At 36.2% G+C, this 23148-nt stretch overlaps 3 protein-coding genes and 1 non-coding gene across 4 annotated transcripts; 2 read left to right on the top strand and 2 right to left on the bottom strand.

Annotated features, from left to right (window-relative positions):
- LOC18782670 (casein kinase 1-like protein HD16) lies at nt 492–6292 on the bottom strand. The gene is made up of 16 exons (XM_007216951.2): nt 5630–6292; nt 4525–4650; nt 4343–4416; nt 4187–4256; nt 4004–4059; nt 3823–3894; nt 3146–3240; nt 2990–3056; nt 2731–2860; nt 2425–2643; nt 2169–2308; nt 1819–1993; nt 1544–1634; nt 1275–1432; nt 906–1094; nt 492–810 (listed from the first exon to the last, which is right to left on the bottom strand). The coding sequence occupies exons 1-16, from the start codon at nt 6041–6043 to the stop codon at nt 751–753; spliced, it is 2136 nt and encodes a 711-aa protein (XP_007217013.1). The 5' UTR covers nt 6044–6292; the 3' UTR covers nt 492–750.
- On the top strand, nt 7324–7396 carry TRNAK-CUU. The gene has a single exon. It is a non-coding gene; the product is annotated as a tRNA-Lys (tRNA).
- On the bottom strand, nt 16203–17391 carry LOC18783655. The gene has a single exon (XM_007216681.2). The coding sequence runs from the start codon at nt 16992–16994 to the stop codon at nt 16371–16373; it is 624 nt and encodes a 207-aa protein (XP_007216743.1). The 5' UTR covers nt 16995–17391; the 3' UTR covers nt 16203–16370.
- On the top strand, nt 20846–22230 carry LOC18783387. The gene has a single exon (XM_007216542.2). It carries the CDS (start codon nt 20955–20957, stop codon nt 21543–21545), a length of 591 nt encoding a protein of 196 aa, XP_007216604.1. The 5' UTR covers nt 20846–20954; the 3' UTR covers nt 21546–22230.

Consider the following 23148-nt stretch of genomic DNA (forward strand, 5'->3'; position numbering starts at 1 on the left):
TTTAAAGAGGGGCGAGGGTGCAGCAGCTTCTTTGTGTGATTTCAATTCGAATAAGTTACTAGAACATTGTCTTAATTGATGTTTCATTCAATCTTAGTATTGAGTTCATTTATTTCTCTTCTTTCTTGTTTTGTAGATGTTAATATATTCGGGGAAAAAAAAGTTTTAAAGCCCGTTTGTTTTGTTTTGTAGAGCAACAAGTTTATATTGTTTCTTCGTTATGGCCTCGGTGAGACTCGGGGCTTTGTTCTGTTATTGTTTCTTCTTGTTTTGTTCCTCATCAAAAACCTTGCAGTTCAAGTGATTATATATATATTACATATAAATACTCCCATAGTTTCAATTTCGCTCCCAAAACTAGTCACGTGCCAAAGCAGATCACAATATTCCAAACTTGTAGGTAAGTGATCGTTTGACAAGGATGCCAGATTGGTTCGTTCAAGTTGTGGTTAAAGCATATACGAATATTTCTGACGTGAAGGTCCTTGGAGTAGAAAATAGGCAATATGCTCCTTTTTTGCAAGAAAATAAGCTTTTAATTTATCATTGACATCAAGTGACAGTTCCCACACAGACGAACAATAGGTTTCCGCTAAAAGTTTCTATAATTACAATTAACTAGAGCATCTTCAAGTCATCAAAATTTTGTCAATGGTGGGTGTTACGACACCCCAGTCGAGAGAGAGAATCGGAAGAGCTATCAGAGCAATACCGGATGGTGTATGGAGCATCCAAACAATTCTCAGCAGCTTAAGAAACTGTTCGTCCATAACACATAGATGCAATATAGAGATTCTTAGCCCACTTCTCCTGTAATACCCGGATTTGAGTTACTCTTACGCCAACATATTGAAAGACGAAAAAGAAAAGGTCCTTGACAAAACAAAATGATAAATATATGTTACCTTGACATGCGGACTAGGAAAAGCAGAAGTACGAAGAGTCTCTTGTGTTTCGTCTTGAGGCTTCCTCCTTGGCACACTAAGAACAAATGCAGCCTGATCCCACGTTGCTGCAGTTGCTGTTATACGATATCCAGAGTCCCACCGCCGATGAATACCTTCGCTGGGATAAAGGAAATCTAGTTCAACAACCTGAAAAACAAAATATGGTCTGCCCTGTTAAATAAATAGTTCTGTACAGTTCACTAATTCACTAGGCCAAATTGTTTCTCCAATTACTCACTACCTACTATAAAATCAAAAGTGCTAACCACCATAGGCAATTGGAAAGACAAGTCAGAGAAAGAAATGTGCTTTTTCATCCAAGATTACCTGCTCCGAATAACCTGCACCACGAGACATAACAACTGCCCATCTACTTCCTGAAGTGGCCATTGCAGTAACATAAAAACCCTCCCTCCACTTTTTGTTAATCCACTTAAAAGGAAATGTATCGCTTACTTTGTACGACTGCTGAGTAAATGGTGTACCTGGACCGAACAATTGACATCAGTAATAAATAAAAGAATTCAAAAAATCAAAAAGAAAACAAACCCTTTCCAGTTTAAATGTCCATGAAAACCCCAAAACACTATACTAACCCTTGGACATTACTACTAATGAACTCCCATTAGTAGCTCCAGCTATCGCACTGATGTAATAGTTATTCTCCCACTGCTCCATTATCCATTCCTTCAAACACATCCAAAAAATTCATGAAACATTACAATTTGAATGTAAGGAATGTTACATGCAAACAGTTTATTAAAAGTTAGCAATAAAATAACAAATTGAACATACAAACTCTCGTAAAAACAAAGTCAGTATGCCAACGAAGACAATCACTTCAGGTTGATTAAAAAGCATATGCATGTACCTTGTGAAGAGAACATGGTGAGAGTTCGTAAACTTGGGAAGTGAAATCAGTGCCTGCATCCATAATTAAGGCCCACAAATCTTGAGAAGAGGCCACACTGCTAATATATAACCCATCCTCGTTCCCCTTCTCGATATGCTGAGCAAGCCTTGTATCAGCCACATTATAGTGATACCTATAGAAACATGAGAAGAAACAGTTTAAACAATATGACGACAAGAAGACAACAATTTAACTATAAAAATAGAAAGCAAGATACACAGGGTATATCTATTATATTATCAAGAATAGAAGTCCCCAAAACCATCACCAAATAAGTAAATGATTCACTGCTTGGGTCATACAAATACCTTTGCTTCATTGGTCTGCGAGCATTATAGACACTAATCCATTGTGTTGCTGGCGTACCCATTCGAATCCTCTTCTTTGGTTGTTCATCATCTTCCTCCATTGTCAATCTTCCTCTCTTATGACCAACCAGATTAATAAGCTTCACAATACATGGAGCATATATTAGATGCACAATCCTTCTTCTAAAAATATAAGTACATAAACTACTGCTCAAGGGTAAGCATCATCAACAAAAGGAGAGAAGATGATACATACCTTCTGTGCACCCTCTGTGTTTATTGGCCTGATATCAGGATTTGGACCAACAATCCCATCAAAGAGGGATATATATTTTGCATAATTAGGTTCTTCATCAAACTTCAAGTTCACCACATATTCCACAAACTGTCTAAAAGGCTGTGGAGAGAAGGAACACAATATCTCTGGAGATGTTGCCATCTTCTTCTTGCAAACAAGAAACCCTTTATTCTCTCCCTGAAAGAACCACCATGCTAAAAGTAAAATAAAAGCAAGGTAGGCAAGACAGAAATTTTTATTTAAGCAAAGAAAGAAAGGGCAAACCTGGTATCCTTGCCAAGGCAGACGACCGCGAAGAAGGAATACAAGGGTGTAAGCTAGAGACTCGAGATCATCTCTCCTACTACCCGTTCTCCCTAAATGAGCATGCACGCTGGCATAACGCACTGTTCCTCTGTCGGACCAAAAAACTAAAGAACTAAGTAGCAGAAAGCTTGAACAAGGGAGCATAAAGAAGAGGAAGGCAAAAAGAAAGCAGCATTCAAACTAACCAAGAAGACTAGATAGGAAACCATGCTTATACCTGAAAACATCTGGCCTCTGGTCATATTCTACATGCCGACCAGTTGTAGTTTCTCTCCATCTAGTTGCTGATAAACCCAAAACAAGTTATAATATGATAACTTACTGAGAACCACTATACTACTTAACATTAAGGAAACCGAGATTCACAAAATACCTAGTCCAAGATCAACTAAAAACAACTTTTTCTCGTCAGAAGTCCCAGGTGGGCCAAGCAGAAAATTCTCAGGCTTTACATCCCCATGTACATACCTGAAAATAGATGTGGTAGCATAGCTTAAAAATCATTTTTAATATGGCTTTCAACAAACTGCAAAAACATCTGAAGAACTAATCCTAAACACATTCAATTTAATAAGATAGCCAAAACACAAATACAGTGACTATCCCCCAAAACTACTTCAACTGTCCCAAACAATTTCTAAATCAAAACTCCAAACAGACCATATTGTCCATACAAGCTTTCTATATAACTAGCTTCCTAATGTCTTAATAAACTAAACAACAAAATTGTATGATGTAGAGGAAAAGAGTAAATTGTGCACGCCATGTGCTCTTGTATTGTTGAAACGCCTAAAGATGATATCAAGCTATCAGACAGAAGAATCATAGGCATACTTATTCTTTCGCATTAATACTTCCCACATATAAACTTCTCTAAAGAAATCGATCACATAGCCGAAAGGTTTTTTCTGGATATAATAATGTTCCAGACCAATGCACCAAAGTGAAATGATATGAGAGGGAAAGGAAGGCGAGAGAGAGAGAGAGAGAGAGAGATAAACAACGACAATGATAACAAATGTGCATTGATTTGTAACAAAAAAATCTTACCCTCGAGAATGCATCTTCTCCAATATTGATATTGCTTCAATGGCAATGCATGCAACCATTTCAGTGGTCATTCTAAAATTCAGAAGACAACTAAATTATGAAACTGAAAATTCATGAAATCCGTAAGATAATAATTAAACTATTTACTAAATTAGGAGTCAATTTTGTAACTGAAACTTACGTATGAGAGTTATTATTCCAAACATCCCACAAGCTTGGCCCCAACATATCCATAACCTGCAGCATAAAAGTTTTCAGTCAAAATCAAAAAGCTATTCATGAACTAGTATATCATATGACTCCCAAAACATTATAGTATGGCTAACAAGACTCAAAACAAGTAAGCCAAAAAAAGACTGCTTACCATGATATAATAGTCGCCTTGCTGGCCTTTAAAGTGTACTCGAGGCACACCATGGCTGCCACCAAGAGTGCTGTACAAGCAACACAAAGTAAATTATGGATACACAAATAAAATTTAAAAACAATACCAAAACAAGAGAGATAGAGGCATGCTTACTTGTATACTAGCCACTCAGCTGGTGGTCCATAGTTACACCCTTTACTATTTCTATGCTCGAATTTTAAGGCTACCTAAGATACCAAGGAAAAGAATGTGTAGGTAAGTGAGAGACAAAAGAAAGTAAAAGGTAAAGACAGAGAGAATAAAACTCAACAGTCAAATTTAACAAATTGTTATACCTCTACAGCTCCTGGGCCAGTTCTCTCATTTGTATTCAAAACACGTCGACCAACAAAAACTTGTCCGAAGCCACCCTTACCCAGCTTTCGTTCTACTTTGTAAACAGGGGAACCACCAACATGAACCTGCAGCAACAAACCTAGGAATTAGCATAAAGACAACAATTTATGTCAAGCGATTCAAAAAAAAAAAAACAACTATGGACGTTGTCTCTAGAGGCAGCACTTGTTAGACTAAGCATAGTGGTGCAATTCTCAGAGTTTTAGTTATAACTACTGCTCGTTATTATTAGTAATAATTAAAACAATTATTATTATTCAAGAATATATAATGGGATATACCTATAACTAACAGGACACAAGGACTACAGCATGGTGATCATAAAAAATGTGAGTCAATACACAGAAACACTATGCTGCTTATACAGTATCCATCAATACATTATGTGATTCTAAGAAATAGATCATGCAGTACACTTCTAGTTCACAAAATACCTCCATAACTGCACTCCAACTTCAACCAGTAACTTAATTTGTTTTCACTCCTTAATTGTGCTAACGTGATCTAGAAAAAGGTGCCCAGACACCTTCTCAGAGTCAACCAAAGTTTCCAAAAGGGGTTACAGGAGGTAAAGTTCAGGTTTCAATTCTTGCCCATTTAAAGGAAGCGAGCAATCAGGCAAAACACCAAAATGCAGTACAAATTAGGGATAAGTCGTCAAACATTATGATCAATAATGTCAACATATAGAACACCACATAGCCTATCTACCAAAACACTTGTTCCCAGAACCATACTAAATAAATGGCCATGATCTACCAACCAGACCTCTCCATTTCATAAAATGGAGAGAGGATTCTGATCCAAGTATACACACTGCTTACGAAACCTCAAAGCTAAATCAAACAAAAACAAACATGTTCACTCAACCACAGTATCAAACCCCAATGCCCCCACAATCCCACTTCCCGCAATATACTATAAATGCACCCAAATTATGCAGGATGACCACCAAACGGCATTCATCTTCGATAGGATTCGGTAAAGACCAAATCCTTTCGTTACAAATATAAAAAGTAATGTAAACAATAATAAAAATAAAACCTTCTCAGGAAGCGGAGTTGTGCTTCCTTCGTCTTCACCAGCATTTGCCTTATCATTACTCGGAGCGCCGCCGGCCCCGCCTCCGCCACTATACTCATCCATTTTCTTCTCTTCCACTTCCTTCTCCTCCTCCTCCTCCTCCTCCTCCTCAACGACTACGTTTTGCTCATCACCCACCACCACCACCTCCTCTCGTTTGTGCTCCTCTTCTTTCGCCTTATTAGTCTCGTTCCTGTTATTCGGATTACTCGGCACTGCTTCTGCCGCCGCAGCCGCCGCTCGCCTCCGCCTTGTTCTCGTCGCTATCGCCTCTCCAGCGTCGATCGGACTCGGAATCTTCTCCTTTTTCTGCTTCTTAGCTGCTGCTCCTGCTGCTCCTCGTCCCCTGCGCACTCCGCCACGCGGTACCGGCATCGTTCATCGTCCGATTCTCATGCTCCGTCTTCTCCGCGCCGCCGTTTAAGGCCTCGACTATTGGCTAAGTAATGCGTCGAAAGAATGTGGAGTCTTGGGGTTCAATCGGCAATTCGCGAATCGCTGAGCCTGTGATCGTTGAAGAGAAACTAGGGTTTGGAAGAGATCAGAAAGACTCAGAGGGAGGGCTTCGACTAGTTTCAGAGAGAGAGAAAGAGCGAAGACGAAGGCATTGAAAGGTATTAATTTATAATTAAACGTTTTATTCGAAAAATAAAGGAAATAAAGTGAAATTTGGGAAAGTTATTTATTTTTATTTTTTTCATGTCGGTGAATTGGGGACGTTGATGAGGAGGGGTAATTCACGGTGGGATTTAGGTTTTTTATTTTGTTTATTCAGGGGGTTGAAAAACAATTTGTGTGCAAAGACGAAAAAGGGCTTGATGGAATTCTGAACTTCCCAAACTGCCCTAGCCACCTCGCGGTGCCTGCAAATAATTGGAAAGTAAGAACTTTCATAGATTCATCGTTGACTGATTGAAGTCATGATTATTTTGTGGAAAACGTTACGATTTTTTATATCTCAATTTCAATTTTCAAATGCTTCTAACAAAATTCTTCTAACCCAAAAAAAAAAAATTGCTTCTAAGAAAAGTTAGTTTCATAAAAGCAAAAATAATAGTGATTTTATTTTTATCGAAAATAATAGTAGTTGAATTGGAGCACAATTTGTCCACAGGTTGAGATTTAGAACCACTTCTCACAAAATTCAAAGTGAACTTATCTCACCGACTGTCAAAAGACCATGTTGCAATGTCTATCGAAGATTCTTTCTACAATCAAACTAATTGAGGTTATTTTGGAAAATAGGAGAGAATGTGTGTGCATAAGAATCATAGTCATCACAAACAAAAACGAATCATAATGATTGTAAAATTCAGGTATATTTCGGCACAATAGTATTTCTTATAGGTTTTTAAAAAATTATATGTGGAAAAAATCTCATGCGAATGATAGTCTTTTACGATAGAAAAGTTGTGTTAATATAATTATAAGCAACCTCAATTTGTAATGGTTATTATCTGTACCGAAAGTCAAATTTTTTTCAAAGACATGACACGTTTAGAAAGATGTATGATTGTTCTAATTGGCTTGTTTTTTAATTCTTGGAAATCTTGAATTCTAATGATTGAATGATTAATCTAATTGCTTAGTTTGGCCTTTGGTATAGAGCGCGGGATAACAGATTAGTAAACAGAAAGTGGAGTTACAAACAACAAGCCCGTCTAGCTCAGTTGGTAGAGCGCAAGGCTCTTAACCTTGTGGTCGTGGGTTCGAGCCCCACGGTGGGCGATTTCATTTTTTTACAATTCTTTAGCCATTTGGTACGGTTCCTTATTATCAGTGGCCCAATAACACTTTTATCTTGGTCTATGAGACATTATGATGCCTTTGGACTTGAACCCTTTTTTGTAGGTTGAAGGTCAATATTTGGCTAATGGCCAATACAACATCTTCATTTTTTATTTTTTTAAAATGTTGGTTAATCGACCAAAAAAGAAAGAAGAGTAAATTTTGGATGGCATTAGCAATTTAGCAGCTGTGACCAAAGAAAAAGCGGGAGCTTATGTAATAAGGAGCTATGTTCAGGGGCTACAATGAGAATTTAGTCCAAACTGTCAAATAATAACTCAACACTGAATCGGATAGCTATTTAAAAACCCCCTCACTATGACCCTCATTCTAACCTCCTCAAAAAAAGTAGTTTACCTAAACAAATTGAAGCCTGATTGGTGAAACATGTATGGCTATGTGTTTGTGAATTTTGAATTCAGAATGATATAACTTTTTGGGTGGGAGTAGAGCAAGTTGGGTGGTTGGCAGGTTAGGACGTCTAGTCGAAGCTCAAGTAGACATCTACCCAATTTGGGTTTGAGCCCAAGGTCAATTGATCAAGTACCAATGAAGTCAACTGAAGCCCAACTTGTTAAGCCAGATTGAGCTCAAGTTGCCTAGAATGATTGGGTTGGGCTCAACTTAACAGTTCAGTCCATATGTTTAATTTGCCAAAAATAACCTGAAATATGCAGGTTAATTCGATATATGCCCCGTTGGTGGATTGGTCTAGATTGGACTGTTTCAATTAATTAGACTAATATGCTAACCGTTGTTTAATAAACTTATAAATGTTTAGTTTCTTAGTGAAGATTTACTCGGAGTTTGTATGCCTCAAGTTATTGTTTAGTTTTTCTCTTGAGCGTTAGCCCCATTTCTTCACTTCTTATAAATGTTTGTTTTGGACTTATTAATTCGACAATAGTCCAACATCTTGTGGCTTACATTCCTCCCTATGTTTGGCAGGTCGGACCAGATTAGACTATTTCAATTAAATTGAACAAGTGTCATGACCGTTGTTTAGTATGTTGGGATTGGATAACCGTCCAGCATATTGTGTCTTACAAGTCTCATCTAGAGGGTTGTGACTCATAAGGACTCGCTTGGACTCAACTCCAATCCAATGCGAGCAACCAAATGAGGAGATTGGATCAAACATGTTTACTTGAAATGAGAGAAGTCTCATGAATCGAAAAAGTCACGTATTGATGAGAGAATAAACGAGTATGAGATCAACTATTATTTAATATTTCTCAACTTAAATATCTATTATTTGACATTTGATATTATTTTTTAAAATAGAATATGTATAGAGTCTTATGTATATGTCTACAAGTTACAGTTATAAGGTTTCGATTGATCGAGTATGGGTTGAATGCTAATCTATCAACCCATGCTTATAGCTAGTGCATGCTTTCTCTAACTCACTTAGCCCATTCAAATTTTGAGTTGAGTTCATGTTGAAGTCATCCATGTTGCACCCCTTTGAAAGGTAAGCATATATCTGAAACAATAATACCAAGGGTTAGGTTATGTTCAGAGACGGACCCACAGTGGGGTCAATGGGGTCAAACGACCCCATGGACTCCATGGAAGCAAGGTAGAAGGTGGCTTTGAAATGGGGTATGACCCCATGAGAGAGGGGATTTGCAGACAAGAGGAAGAAGAAGATGAACAGGGCTCTGTTCTGTTTGAAAGAAGCTGGCCAAAACGGCGTCGTTTTGGGCCAGCTTCTATTTTTTTTTTAAAAACAGACTGGCCAAAACGGCGTCATTTTGGACCAGACGCGCGAATTTTTTTTTAAAACTCGCTGGCCAAAACGGCGTCGTTTTGGACCAGCGAATTTTTTTTTAAAAGACCTGGCCAAAACGACGTCGTTTTGGTCCAGGTGTTATAAAAAAAAAACACAGATCAGTTTCCCTTCTTCTTCCTCCCGAATTTTCATTCCAAAACACCTATTTTCTAAACCCTAAAACCTAAATCCCCAATCTTCACCCCCCCACAAACCTTTAACCCTCTTCCCCACCAAGCCTTGAAGCCCCAAAAAAAAATTGAACTTTTACACTATGACCCCACGACACAAAATTCCTGGGTCCGTCCCTGGTTATGTTGATAAGTCTCATGATGTTGATTCACATTTTATCCAATAGCGGTATATTTTATTCTCTTAATCCAGATTCTACATGTCCAAATCTTTTCTTTTTAGGTATTTATCTAATTGAATTGAATGGCCATATTTTAATTTGTCAGTGCTGGAGATCGTGCTCCTATTTGCTGAGAAGTCATTTAAAGGAAATTTTAGATCGTATGATATGAAGCCATATAATAAAGTTGCACTGGAATCTCTGTCTAGCTAGGCCACTTTTCCTTAATAAGAAAGACACAGGGGGATTGATTTAAGCCCCTTTATCCTTTGGTATAATACAAATTTTCTCTGATATAGATGTTCGGACATTATTATTCTGGTAAAAAAAAAAAAGGTTAATATCTCATAATAAGTAAACTGTTCGGACGTTATTATCATGCACACGCAGAAATCATGTATTTTCTACTACTCCTCTTTATTTACAATGACGTCTGCATGGTAATAACGTCTGCATAAGAGAAAAACTGTATATATATATAAAAAATTTAAATTGTTGGATTACTTATCCATAATACACTCATCCTATCCAATACCATTTTTGAGCTGTACATATCGTACATTCTGCTGGAGCTTGGTTTGGATAATCAAATTAATAGTGTGCAGAATTATTGAGGTCAGAGGTATTGAGTTAGGAATTGCCACCTCAAACCCCAACAGCTAGACTTTTGGTGCCCAATACCAATAGAATTCTCCTAATTTAATTCTGTGGATGAGCAACATATATTTAGGGCAACACAAGTTATGGCTTTGGATGCAAATCAAAACAACTCTCATTCTAAGTGGCCAAAAAGCAAAGCATATGACCTATAAAGTCTCTTCAAGCATGAACAATAATAATTCTGAAGCAAAAGGGAAAAAAAAGCAATGCGTACGACAACTTTTCCAGTTGCCCCAAGTTTGCTTCCCAATAATTATTTTTGCAACTCAAAGTAAATTAGCTGCCAATGTAGCACTAAGGTAAAGACTTGCTTTCTCACTAATGCACATGCTAATTGTGAAAGATTAAAAAGCACTACAAAGTTTGGTTTTTTTTTTTTAACACCCCTCCCCCCTTTCTTTTGACCGAGCTATACTTTTTTTTCTTTTTCTTTTTTTTTTCTTTTTTTTCTTGGGTTTGGTAAAGCTAGCTAGATATGTTGCCTGAATGAGATTGATGGTACTTGTATTTGACATAATCCTTAATTATTTGCGTGGAATGCCATGTGTCTCAAAATGTATATGCCAAAAAAAAAAAAAAAGAAAGCTTCCATGGCAATGAAAAGATCATGGAAGTAAGTTCTTGGCATGATCTTGCTAGAGAGAGATCGTTGGTGTGGTCGAGTGAGGTTCAATTATTAGGCACTTCGCCTACCACCTACCAACTCTTTCTTTGGGGTCGTTTTCTAAGCTTGCTTTTTGGAACATTTAAAAATTAAGACACTCGAATTTATATAAATCACACACTCAACCTAATACATATGAACGTTAACGTTAAAACATCTTTTTTAACTTTTGGGTTGCAAAGTTGCAACACAGTTCACCTTGTCATGGACATGCAACTATGTTCATCATCCATGTATTCAATTTCATGTACAACATGTTATTAAGGATCGATGGCCTTAATAGAGTATTGTATTGTTACAAGTATCTCGTATTTGAGTCGTGTTATTTTTAGTACTCATCATCAAGCACTAATTAATAACTCATTTTTAAACTCAAAATGATGAATTTTAGACTTTATACATACATAACACAATCACGCGATGTTACAGTTATAATAAAAGTTTTTCCTTATTAATTTGAGTTATTTAATTAAAAAAATTCACCAACCCAGTAAGAGATTTATAGCTCAAGTAGTTATTATGAGCATTTATTCATGTACCCGAGATTCTAGGTTTGATTCCCTCCTCTCCCAATATCACTTTTATCAAAAAAATTCAACTAACCTGAAAAAACTAATAACTTAATCATATCGTGTTTGAGTTGACACGCATATTTTATAATAACAAATATAAAAACCAAAATATCTCTCCTTACATCATCCTCTTCGCTTTTCTTTGTCTACCTTTTAAAACAAGGGATCACGGAATACATTATACCAATACCAAACAAATCAATTTCCATTCTAGTAACTTTTTATTTCAGAGTCAGATCAGTGCAAGCTTTTGAACAACTTTCATGCACATAGTGTATGCATAAACGTCCAAAAATGATATGCGTGTGGGCATTTTGATGTTGCACTCACAAATGTAATTAGAGGATGCATGCTTTGTATTATTGTAAGACCCTCTTTTTGTGAGTGGGGGAAATGGAGGAAGGTTGGCATGAAAGAAATTGAACTTTTTTTTGGAGCCGTATAATTTTGCCACTTTCAAGTTCCCCCACCTTTAAAGCAAGGCTTTTTGCTCATAGTTTTCAATTTGAAGTCAAATTTAATATCTTGCACATGCACATTGTTTTGTCCCAAGACCATAGTATATATCAATTTTCTACTATTTTTTCCTTCCTTCAGTAATAAAAGGTGATCTTTCAGTAATGCTCTGTACGCATCAACCTTTTTCATTAAATTTTACTTAATAAATAATGAGTTAGTCTGTCGTTTATTCAAATCTGAATTCATTCTGAACTTCATTTATTCTTAACGAGTAAAGACTCTGACATGTATACAAACGCATCATTTACTTGCGAACTTTAGTAAAAAAGAAAAGCAAAATAACACTTTCATCACAACAAAACATTTCCTTTCTTGTTCTTGGACAGCCTTGGAAGAGTGTTTTAGTGCTACAAACGATGAACGTATAATTTGATGGGCCCATGCATCTAAAATTTGGTTACATAGAAAAAGGTGTGATCCTGACTAGTCAACTACTTCGAAGTATGAAATGTCAAATATGTCAAACAAAAATACAGACGAAAAGCATGTCAGTATCAGATCAGGTATATATATATACACACACACATTATACATATCAAATATAAAACGAAAAAGAGTCCAATAATTGAACCCAAAATCCACAGCTAAATTTGAAAGAATCTTTAGTTTTCGACCCACACAATCTAAGCTGCAACATAAGCGCCTTAAAATTAGGAGTTTGGCAATTAATCACCTCAATTATGAGATTATTCTAACCGAGTTTATTTGAACTTGCGTAAATATTGGCTCTTACTTTTCTAACTTATCTAATATAAGAAGAAACTCAAATTGTCGTTCATGAGATTTGAATTCAACGTATCTTCGAACGCGGCCAAACCAAATCAATACGAGTTATAAAGTTAATTAGAAAGAAAAATATTGGTGCAATCGAGCTGACAAGAACTGATTTGCACGAGCCTCCCCAACAAAAAACTTGCATAAAATATCTCACATATGAGAGAGAAAGTGGAATGGCAAAAGTGAAGCAAGGGAGGCCTTGTTAAAAATTTGAGTGTGAAAAGTGGAGACTGAAATTTACTTTTTCTTCGTTGGAATGATGTACTGTGAATACTTCGGGTGATATTTTATCATGTTTTATCAAATTCTACAAGTCAACCGTTATCATGTGGTGCAATATTAATCCAAACCCTTAGCAGCTATATATGTTTGTTGAACTAGAAAAATGTTAGAGAGAAAAGGAGATTAGTGATTAGAAATTAAGGGTGGGTATTTTCAGATTTTTAGAGAATAGACGACCCGAATTTGATCTATTTATATTAATAGTAGTCACATCTATTTATCAATATTCATGTTCTGTTCAGGCATGAAACTAGAAAAAAATCAATGAATACAATGTACAAAATCTGTAGCTACCGGCCCCACCACCATCACAACCCAACCTACCCATCCACACCTCCATGCCTATAACTTAAGTGGATTATTGTGTTATATAGTCTCTTTATAGCTCAAGAACTAGAAACTTAAATATAAGAATCTCTAATTACGGGATCTAATCTAATAGAAAATGACATTATACCAATGGTCTCAAGTTCGAACCCCATAAAATCGTAGTAATGTGTATATGAGAAACCGCTCTCATTGTATTCAAAAAATATATGTATATATATAAGAATCCCTTTTTTTCTTAAACTAAATTTATTACTCATATAATTTGAATAAAATACAAAATCCTCTTAACTCACCTGTTACCAAAGTTTTTTTTGTTCTATTTTGAGAACAAGCATACATTCATTATAACATGGGTACAAGATATTAATAGTAAGAACACATCCCAAAATAAGAATACATCCCAAATAGAGGTTCTTGCATATAATAATATGAAAAGATTAAGTTCAGCAAGACAATGAGAAAGACAGAAAAAATAAAGCCCAGTTCACTCAGAGTTGATCCAAAAGGCTCATTGTAGCACCGGTACTCTAGAGAGATCATGAAAGACCAACAAATTCTACACTAACAGGAAACAAAAGCACCCAAAGTGAAGGGGCTTACATATAAATGTGAGAAATATATGGAATTCATATAGTACCATAAAAATAAAAATAAAAAACCTGAAAAAAAAGATTTTTCTTGCCAATATCATGTTTCGGGGGGAGAGAAAGTATCATTCTCTTCTCTTAATAACTAAGTCTGCGTGCCTAGGATAGCAGGTGTTCAATTAACCTTTATTTAAATAACAAAGGAGTTGTTTTCACTAAATAATCCTTGATATAATTCTTAATCTACAAGTTTGATTTTACACGTGAAGCATGTCCATCTTGACCAGCGGTGAGTTCAAAAGGTGACATCTGTCTAGCAATATGCCTGGATTTCTTATTTTCACCTAACATATTACTTAAAGGTTTTGGCTTTATGAGAGAGCTTAGATTGATGACACCTTTCACATTAAAAATATGGAAATTATAAAGTTAAAGCGACTTGCAATTCATTAGCACTTCTGCCCACAATGCTTAGCCAAAACAAACATCTTTGCCCGCAAGAAATACCAACATATATATATGCATCTCACTTTCACATATCTACTATTGGGATCGACATGAACATTAATTTTTGGAGTTAACTAGAAATTAATTATACTATTGTTTGCATTGGCCTTTTGTCGGCTCAGAGCTTTGGATTGGAGTGGTTCTATATGAGATTCTTCAAGACAATAATGCATGCCCATCGCTTTAATATATGAGATGGCTGGAGACCTAGTTTTTAAGATTCTAAGGTTTAGGGCTTATGCGAATTGCGTCCAGTCCAATGGGAAAGAATTTTGACTTGCAAACCAGTGATTTATATTAAAGAGAAATAAATAAGGCTTTGATACGATATTTATTCGTCTTTTAAAAAAATTCAAAGGTTTTGAACCTAGCTATCAAAAAAATAACCCTTTGAGATGTACCCCTGAGTAGCTCAAGTGACATTAGGCGAGGTAGGGGAAATGGTATAATTACCATAACCATTAGAGGGCAACCTATAGAGTTAATTAATCTCTGTGTCATGTATACCTAATTACCTAATCCATCTGTGTCAAACTAACATCCAACGTTAACCTTGTTTTAGAATTAAAACTGACATAAACCTTTCTTTATGAAATGAACTTTTAATTTGACCAAGCTCCATGCACCTACGCACAATGAAATGTGCTGGAACAGGATTTATTTTTGGATTTTTACCCATGTTTTGAACTTTTTCTCTGTTGGTGTGGTCATTATCAACGGCTTCATAGCACGTCCTAGCTGTCTGGTAAAGACGTCTCTTCTTTACGAAACCCTCATATCAATAGTGCTATGTTTCTTTTCATTTGTAATTTGAGTGTATGACTATGTATACAATCTTCAAAAAAGCAGCTAGTTTTCTTATAAAACTTGATAAAAACAAAGGAAAAAAGAGAGAAACAAAGAAAAAGTATATAAATAAATAAAAAGGTGGCTAATTTTTTTAGGGGGAGGAGGGGCCAGCGTTTAGCTCGTACTATATTGGTTTCGCTTTAACATAGTGGAATCACATCAGGATGTAGTGGAAGTGGTACTGTAGCTGTAAAAGCCACTCTCAGCTTTTGAATTTTCATTTAATTTAATTTAATTTATAGCATAATCAACTCTCTCTCTCTCTCTCTCTCTCTCTCTCTCTCTCTCTCTTGGCCCCAAACTGGTCCTTGTAAATTGGAGCGCATGCATATGACTTGCAAACTAAGGTTCAAATGATTAGCAGTGTTCAGACTTTCCAACCTGGCTTTGAAATTACAAATCCCATAAGAAATTACATATAATAAATTATGCCGGAAATTAGAATATTATGCATGCATGCATTAATTTGATTTTCAATAGGTAGGAAATTTAAAGTGAAAAATTAAGAAATATATAAGATTAAACAAAATAAAACTTTCTCCCAAGGTTCCTGCAAGCTTTGCTGTACGAACTGGTACCTTGAGAGATGATGAATATACTGTATCTTTGTTTTTGTAATTTTTAATTCCAAATATATATATATATATATATATACCGGGAATCTGTTTATGTCTTTTTTTTATTTTTAAAAAAAAACCAAATGCAAAGTTAATATTTATGAAAAGAAATAGAAAACCCATGAGGCTAAAAGCCTGAAAATTTGGATTGACCAACTTTTGTTTTGGTTTTGATAATGCAGTGTTTTCAAGAACATAGAAATCAATTAAAGACTTGAAATTGAAATTAAGAAAAACAACAGCAGGTTGACACAAATTAATTAAGCTAAGCTAATTCTCTTAATTTTATTGTTTATCAAACACCCAACAACAACAACAATATCGGCGGACTCAAATGACCATAACTTCTCAAATTAAACATAAACTGCGCTGCGCTTGACATAAATATCTTCAACGGATAATTATATGCATGACCCCAAACTGATCAGTCCTGCATTCTGTTCTGCTGCCACAAATTCTTGTAGAACTTCTCTATAAACTCCTCCGCCGCTTTGTCCACGTGGCTGTCCTCGTCCGCCTCCCTCAACGGAAACGGAGAGTCCGTTATCCTCAGCTGGCGGACCATGGGGCTCTTCCCGAACCCGGGAAGCGGTGACGCTGCCACCGAAGCCACCGCCTCCGCAGCCATCACTTCGTTATTCAACATCTCCAGCACCGCCTTCACGACGCCAGCGGCTGCCACCTCGTCATCCTGAGTGGGCGGCGCGTGAGCACACGCAAAGAAGTTGTGGTGGTGGCTCTGGTGGCGGCGCTTGCCCATGAGGTGGAAGGTGTAGTTGGGGGTGTTGCTGCAGCTGAACTCGTACTCCCGAGGGGCGGCGGAGGAGGCGGCGCTGCAGTGGTGGGAGTGGCTTTGGCTGTGGTGGTGGTGGTGGTGGTGGAACATGAGGTTGCTTAGGGCTTTGCTGGCGAGCTTGCCACGCTTCATCATCATGTTGAGGTCGAGGAGGAGCTTCCGCTTTGAAATGCCCTTTCTTAACATGAAGAAAGCTACACGTACTAAGCTCCATATTTTCTTGGCCACTACCGGCAGATTATTTTGTTCCATTTTCAAGGCTTTAATTCTATTTTCTTAAATGTTTGAGAGAGAGAGAGAGAGAGAGAGAGAGAGAGAGAGATTATTAGAGAGAGTTGTTGGGTACGAGTTCTAAAAGAAGGGGTGGAGGGGGTATTTAAAGGGTGGATACGGAGGTGGGGGAAGAGAAGAGAAGAGAGTTGGGTTTGTATGATTTCTTATTCAGATATTTTTTTAAAAAATTTGTTTTATGGTCTGAAAAGTAGGGTTTGTATTTCAAATGTGCACTAGCTAGAATGACTTTTTTGTGGAGTGGATGTACTGATTTCTTGTGTTGCTTTTTTGGTTGCATAGATTTTTAGTGCTACTTTTCTTAGAGATATATCTATGCACATTTTTGGCGTTACTTTGTTAGTTTTATTTAATTTCATATTTTTTTTAAATGATCAATCCGTACACAGTATCATATGTTTCAAGTCCGTATATAAAAGTTCTAATGATAATAGAGAGAGAATCCAATTTTCAACTATGGCAGAGGGAAATAACAATTACACCTATTTTACATTCGATTAGTTTGATGGTAGAAATTATAAATTAAAAATAGACGGGGAGAGCAGTTTGAATTTGGGACAACTTCCAATATCAGGAAGAAAAATATATAATTTACACGTGCGTATATAGAACTTTTATATACTTGAGAAATATGTGATTCGAACTTGAGACATCTTTCAACATTGAAAATAGAATTATCTATAAACTAATAATTAGTTGGTGGTATAGTTAGTTCAGCTTACTGTTAGTATTGAACTTCGAGGTTAATTATAATTTTATCATATAAAAAATCATAGTTTTTACATTATATTATATAACTTTTTAATTAGTAGTGCAAAAATAATTAACTTGCATTTTAAACGTAGGAAAACAAGGTTCATTGTTCCAGCCCAATAGCCCTGATGATAAACAAAGCTCTCTTATCAACGGAAAGTTCTATAGAGACCCCAACGTCTGTTATGAACACCCAACTATAATCCTCATTCTAGGCCCGTAAAGTGGGCCGGGCCCAAAGTTTGTTAGGCCTCATTACTCCATTAAAGTTCACCACTCTTTTTGGGCCTACCACCATTTGATACCTTTGGGTTTGGAAATTGGATGCTGATCGGGTTCTTGGCAATACAGTTGGGAAAGGAATGGCATTGCTTCGTGCCCGAAAATTCACCTTACAAAGAGGACGAGAAATTATTGTATAGCACTGGAAAACGATCATGTGGTATAACTCGTCAATGTATTATAATATAAGTAGACGATATGGTTAAGATTTATTATTTTAAGATATAATATCAATAAATATCTACTTATATTAAAAACACAACAAAAGAAAATGTGAGGTAATTTTCTCACTTTCCTTTTCTACACTTACACAGTTACACTCTATTTTTCTATTTAATACTTTTTAATCAATATTGTTCTTTTTGATTCTTTCTCTTTCCTATTCTACACTTGCCCTACATTAAGGTTTTGATAACTAAAGTTAAGAAAAGTTAACATAAATAAAACAAACAAACAAACAAAAATATGGAAATTGGATAGAAATGTGAGTATTATGTATCTTTGTTGTAGTTAATAGATAATAAATTTTTTGGGCTAACATATAAATATGGTAGAAGATCGAAAGAATGCTACTAACCAAACTTCCATTAGGAGCTTACATATACAGAGAGCAAAGTATGCATAATAGTCTTAGATTTTTATTCTTTCATAATATTAGTAAGTCATTGTACATGTTTATTAAAGAGAATTGTAGGGTAAGAGTATAATAGGAAAGAGAAAGAACAAAAAAGAACAAAATTAATTAAAAAAATATTAAAAAGTAAAAAGGAGTGTAAGTGAGAAAAAGGAAGAGGAAAATCAGCTTCCAAAAAAATTTATTGTATGATAGTGAATCACATGATGATTGTGTCCCATCCAATCTGGTCTATTTATGTCAATATGGTGTGCGCGGAACATAGGTGTACAAATACCAGCCTACTCAGCTAGAGGTTTTTATGTAGCCAGAATTCAGCTTTTCTTCTAGTTGTTTTAACATTATTTGGCTTTTCATGAGCTTTGGATAACAAATCTGTCGTCAAATGATCATTTAGTTTAGCGGCACTCTAACTTCCTTTATTTTTTATAAGGGTAGTATTGTTCGTTTTGAGTCCCATGTCCTCACGGTTTTATTTTTGAGAACTTATGAGCAACTTCCTAGTGGGTCACCCATCATAATATTATTCTAGCCCAAACTCGCTTAACTTCGGAGTTTCCATGACTCCAAAGCTAGTGAGCCCTCAAAAAGTCTCGTGCTAGATTGAGGCATGTATGTACATATAAGGCACATCACCCCCTCTATGTTAATCAATGTGGAATGTTACACCTTAACTAAAAAAATATTACAAGTTCGTCCGTTATCTTTTATATTTGAGTTTAACATTGAACCGTAGAACTCTTAGATTGATAACAGCCAAGAAAATCAAAACTAAATTGAGACCAAACACAGAAACCAATTTCTTAATTATTGTCATCTTTCAATGAAACCCACAGATTTAAAGCACCCTTTTTCTTACAAGATAAACGTGAGTTACAACGACCGCTTCTTCCATTGATTAATAAATTAGCCTTTTGTCATACCATACTCTCTCTCTCTCTCTCTCTCTCTCTCTCTCTCTCTCTCTCCCCTCCACACACACAGATAGAGTTTAGGTATATGTATATGGTATGATTGACTTATAATTGCTCGTGAAGTAAGAGTTGTGGTTGTGGAGAGGGAGAGGGAGAGGGAGAGAGAGAGAGAGGCAACATGTGAGGCAGGCAGTCCTTTTCTTTCATTTTGGGCTAGATGCTAGTAGAGAGAGTTTGGACCACGATCGCTGTATATGGTTAATGGTTTGAGTAGGAGCACACGTGAATATGCAACTTGTGACCTTTTATAGGGACAAATTAATTATTGTTGAAAGTAAAAGACAATTGTTTTCAAGCTACAAAGTTACAGTTTCCTTCTTTTAGGTACTTCATTTCATGTCAAGCGACATCTTACTTCTTCTTCTTTTTTCAGACAAATAATACCTAACATTAAATTATGGAAGTCATCATTTTATAAATGGTGAATGGTGACCTAAAATCATATGATTCTTTTTTAACACTTTGTTTGGCTAAACTATTGTACAAGCTTTCACGTTCATGGATACAACTAGTCTCTACTTGAATAAATATTGAAACTAACATTCTTTTCTCGAGAGTTTTAAGTGTGTCAATCTTAGAGTATAACATTAATAAACAGATATGTAGATTATAACATAAGTGAATTGGTAACATCACTTGACAGTATGACCGTAAAAACTACTCCAATGAAAGAAGATTTGATCGTCATATATATATATATATTAACCTATGGCATTCCCTGCTGAATAATTCAAGCTTTTGATCTGAATTGAGACTTTCAGTATCCATATTAACCAAGCATATAGTCTTGGTATAGGATGTGCCACCGCTTCTTCATGTTTTATTCTTCAAGAGAAAAATGAATATGCGACCTTTTCATGAAGCCAAAACATCCTCCTCCACATGATCAACAGCAAAGGAAAAATATATATTAGAAACCCATAATAAGTTTTTTAGCAAGTTTCAGCTAGGCATTTATTTCAGACCTAGAAAAGCAAAAACAGCTTTCCTTTTCTTTCAAAACTTTCTTGAAAAATCTAGCACCGTCACGAGAACTATTCACACTTAGATTGATAAGTGACATATGAATTAACAAGATCCATAAAAATAACAATGGCTTTAGATTCTTAGTAAAGGCCAAACTGACTACTATAAATAGGCTACTAGACCTCCTTCTCTACCAACATGTGACAATCGTCTAAGTTCTTTGGCCAAATTAACTTCCCACTGCCAAATTCAAGATCACTCAATCCACTTAGCTTGAGTCCTACGTTAGGGTTAGCATCAAAATTTTCTAACATGGCACCTAATGGAGAGACAATTGTTGGCTCTAACTACTCAAGGACCAACAACTTCTCCAAGTCCAAGCCACCAAAGCTCTCATTCTCATCCGATAGCCTTAAAAGAACTGTATCTGATATCTCATATGAGCTAAGCAAAGAAGCCGTTGATCAAGATTTGCAATCCCTCCCACCAATTTCAGAGGTTGAAGATGCAAAGTGTGAGTGTTGTGGCATGAGCGAAGAATGCACGCCGGAGTACATAGATCGAGTGAGAGACAAATTCTTGGGGAAGTGGATATGCGGGTTATGCTCTGAAGCAGTGAAAGAGGAGCTGGAGAAAAATGGAGGAGATAAAGAAGAGGCCATGAATGCACATATAAGTGCATGTGTTAGGTTTAACAAGTACAGTAGGCCTTATCCAGTTTTGTTTCAAGCTGAGGCCATGAGGGAGATGTTGAAGAAGAGCAAAATGGAAGGGAGAGGTATGAGGGCCAAGTCGATTAGCCCGAGGGACAAAGGAGGGGCAAAGGGAAAGGGAGGGATTGCTCGGAGTTCGAGTTGCATTCCGGCGATTACGAGGGAAATGAATGATCTCTCCATGGCTTGAAGAGCTGCTATAATGAATTAAAAGGCTAGTTGCCATACATCTATCTGATCATGATCTCTAGGGGGCATGGTTTTGTATTTGTCAACCTCTCCCCTTTTTATATGCTGATTATTTACTAGTATAACTAGCTCCCACTCTATAAATTAACCTTCTTAAATCCCTCTTAGGGTTTCTCTTCTAATGGTCTTGTTGATTCACAACAAAATTACTCTATGCACGGGTGATGGATCGACCTTTTTCCTTCTGGGTTTTTCGGGTTAGTCCAAACTCTCCCAGCTATCCCTGTTTATGTACTCTAGGGTTTTTTCATTGTCTACTTGATTCTCTCCTCCACCCCTTCTTTTCTTTTTGTGTTTCCTACTTATTATGTTAACGTGTTGAACCAGCACAAACTGTCACCCTATATATGGGGTTTTTGGCGTTAAACAAATGCTCCTTCATTGCCCTTTCATCCTAAGGGTTTCGTTTTTTTTGTTTTTTCCTTTCTCTTTTCCTCTTTAGTCCCCTTGCTCATGTGCATCGTAGCTATTTGTCTGACTTGACAAGGCTTAGTTGTTAGTTTCTGTGAAGAGCTCCTATGATATGGATCCTCACTTTGACTCCGACCTCAAGCCTCTCTATGTAATTTTCCATCAAGCTATATGTATCGAACTCATGTATTTTAATAATAGTGCTGTTTGTTATATATTTCCTCTCTAGTCGATGAAATTAGAAGCAATAATGTTGTGAACTCAATCCTGGCAAAACAATCAAATTAATTTAGGTAGAAACGCACTCACCTAACTAATTTAAAGCGCTTTGCAAAAAACAAAAAAACAAAACGAATTTAAAGCGATTTTTGTTGTTGTTGTCAAAGTTAGGAAGGGAGAGATGGGGGTTTCTCACACACACTGTCAAAGTGTTATGTGATTTTGAACATGAGACCCGGTTGGTTTTCTCACTCCCTGCCAAAAAAGTAAGTAAAATAAACAACCCTAATTCAACTTTCTTTCTTTTTGGTGAAAATAGGGCCAATGCCCAATCCTAATTCCGCTTTGCCCAAACAAACTAATTAACTGAGCTGAAATGACTTCCTCGGAAGCTTAATCAGAGTGGCGACGACTCAGTGAATGTTGATCTTCATAGAAGAAGAAAATGATTTTAGAATTCGAACCTTTCCCATATGAGAAAGATGGAAACAAAGGTGAGAAAGAAAAAAGAAAGGTTGAGTTTTAGAGCTTGATTCTACTAAAAAAAAGGTTGAGTTCTATACTGTAGCGTCTTAATCCCATTGCTTCAAGCTGATTTTGTATGTGAGGTGTTTCATTGATCAGTTGCATGTGCAAGTGCAACTCCTTTTTCCAATTAGTTTTTTTATCATTTTTAACATCGATCTAATGTTTTATGAAAAAGAACCCAAACGAAAAGGGAAATGCTTAAAAAGCACCAGAGTAAATTAGTTTAGACAAGCCAAGTATTCTTTAAATGATATACCTTAAACTTGACTATGTTTAAACATTCTTACAATTTCTGAAAAACATTTTAAACCAGCAAACACTTCAAATCCAACATACATTATAGATTAATAGAACTCAAGATGCTTTTTATAAGAGAGAACTCATGA

Source organism: Prunus persica, chromosome G3, assembly GCF_000346465.2.
Source record: "Prunus persica cultivar Lovell chromosome G3, Prunus_persica_NCBIv2, whole genome shotgun sequence".
Classification (NCBI taxonomy): Eukaryota; Viridiplantae; Streptophyta; class Magnoliopsida; order Rosales; family Rosaceae; genus Prunus; species Prunus persica.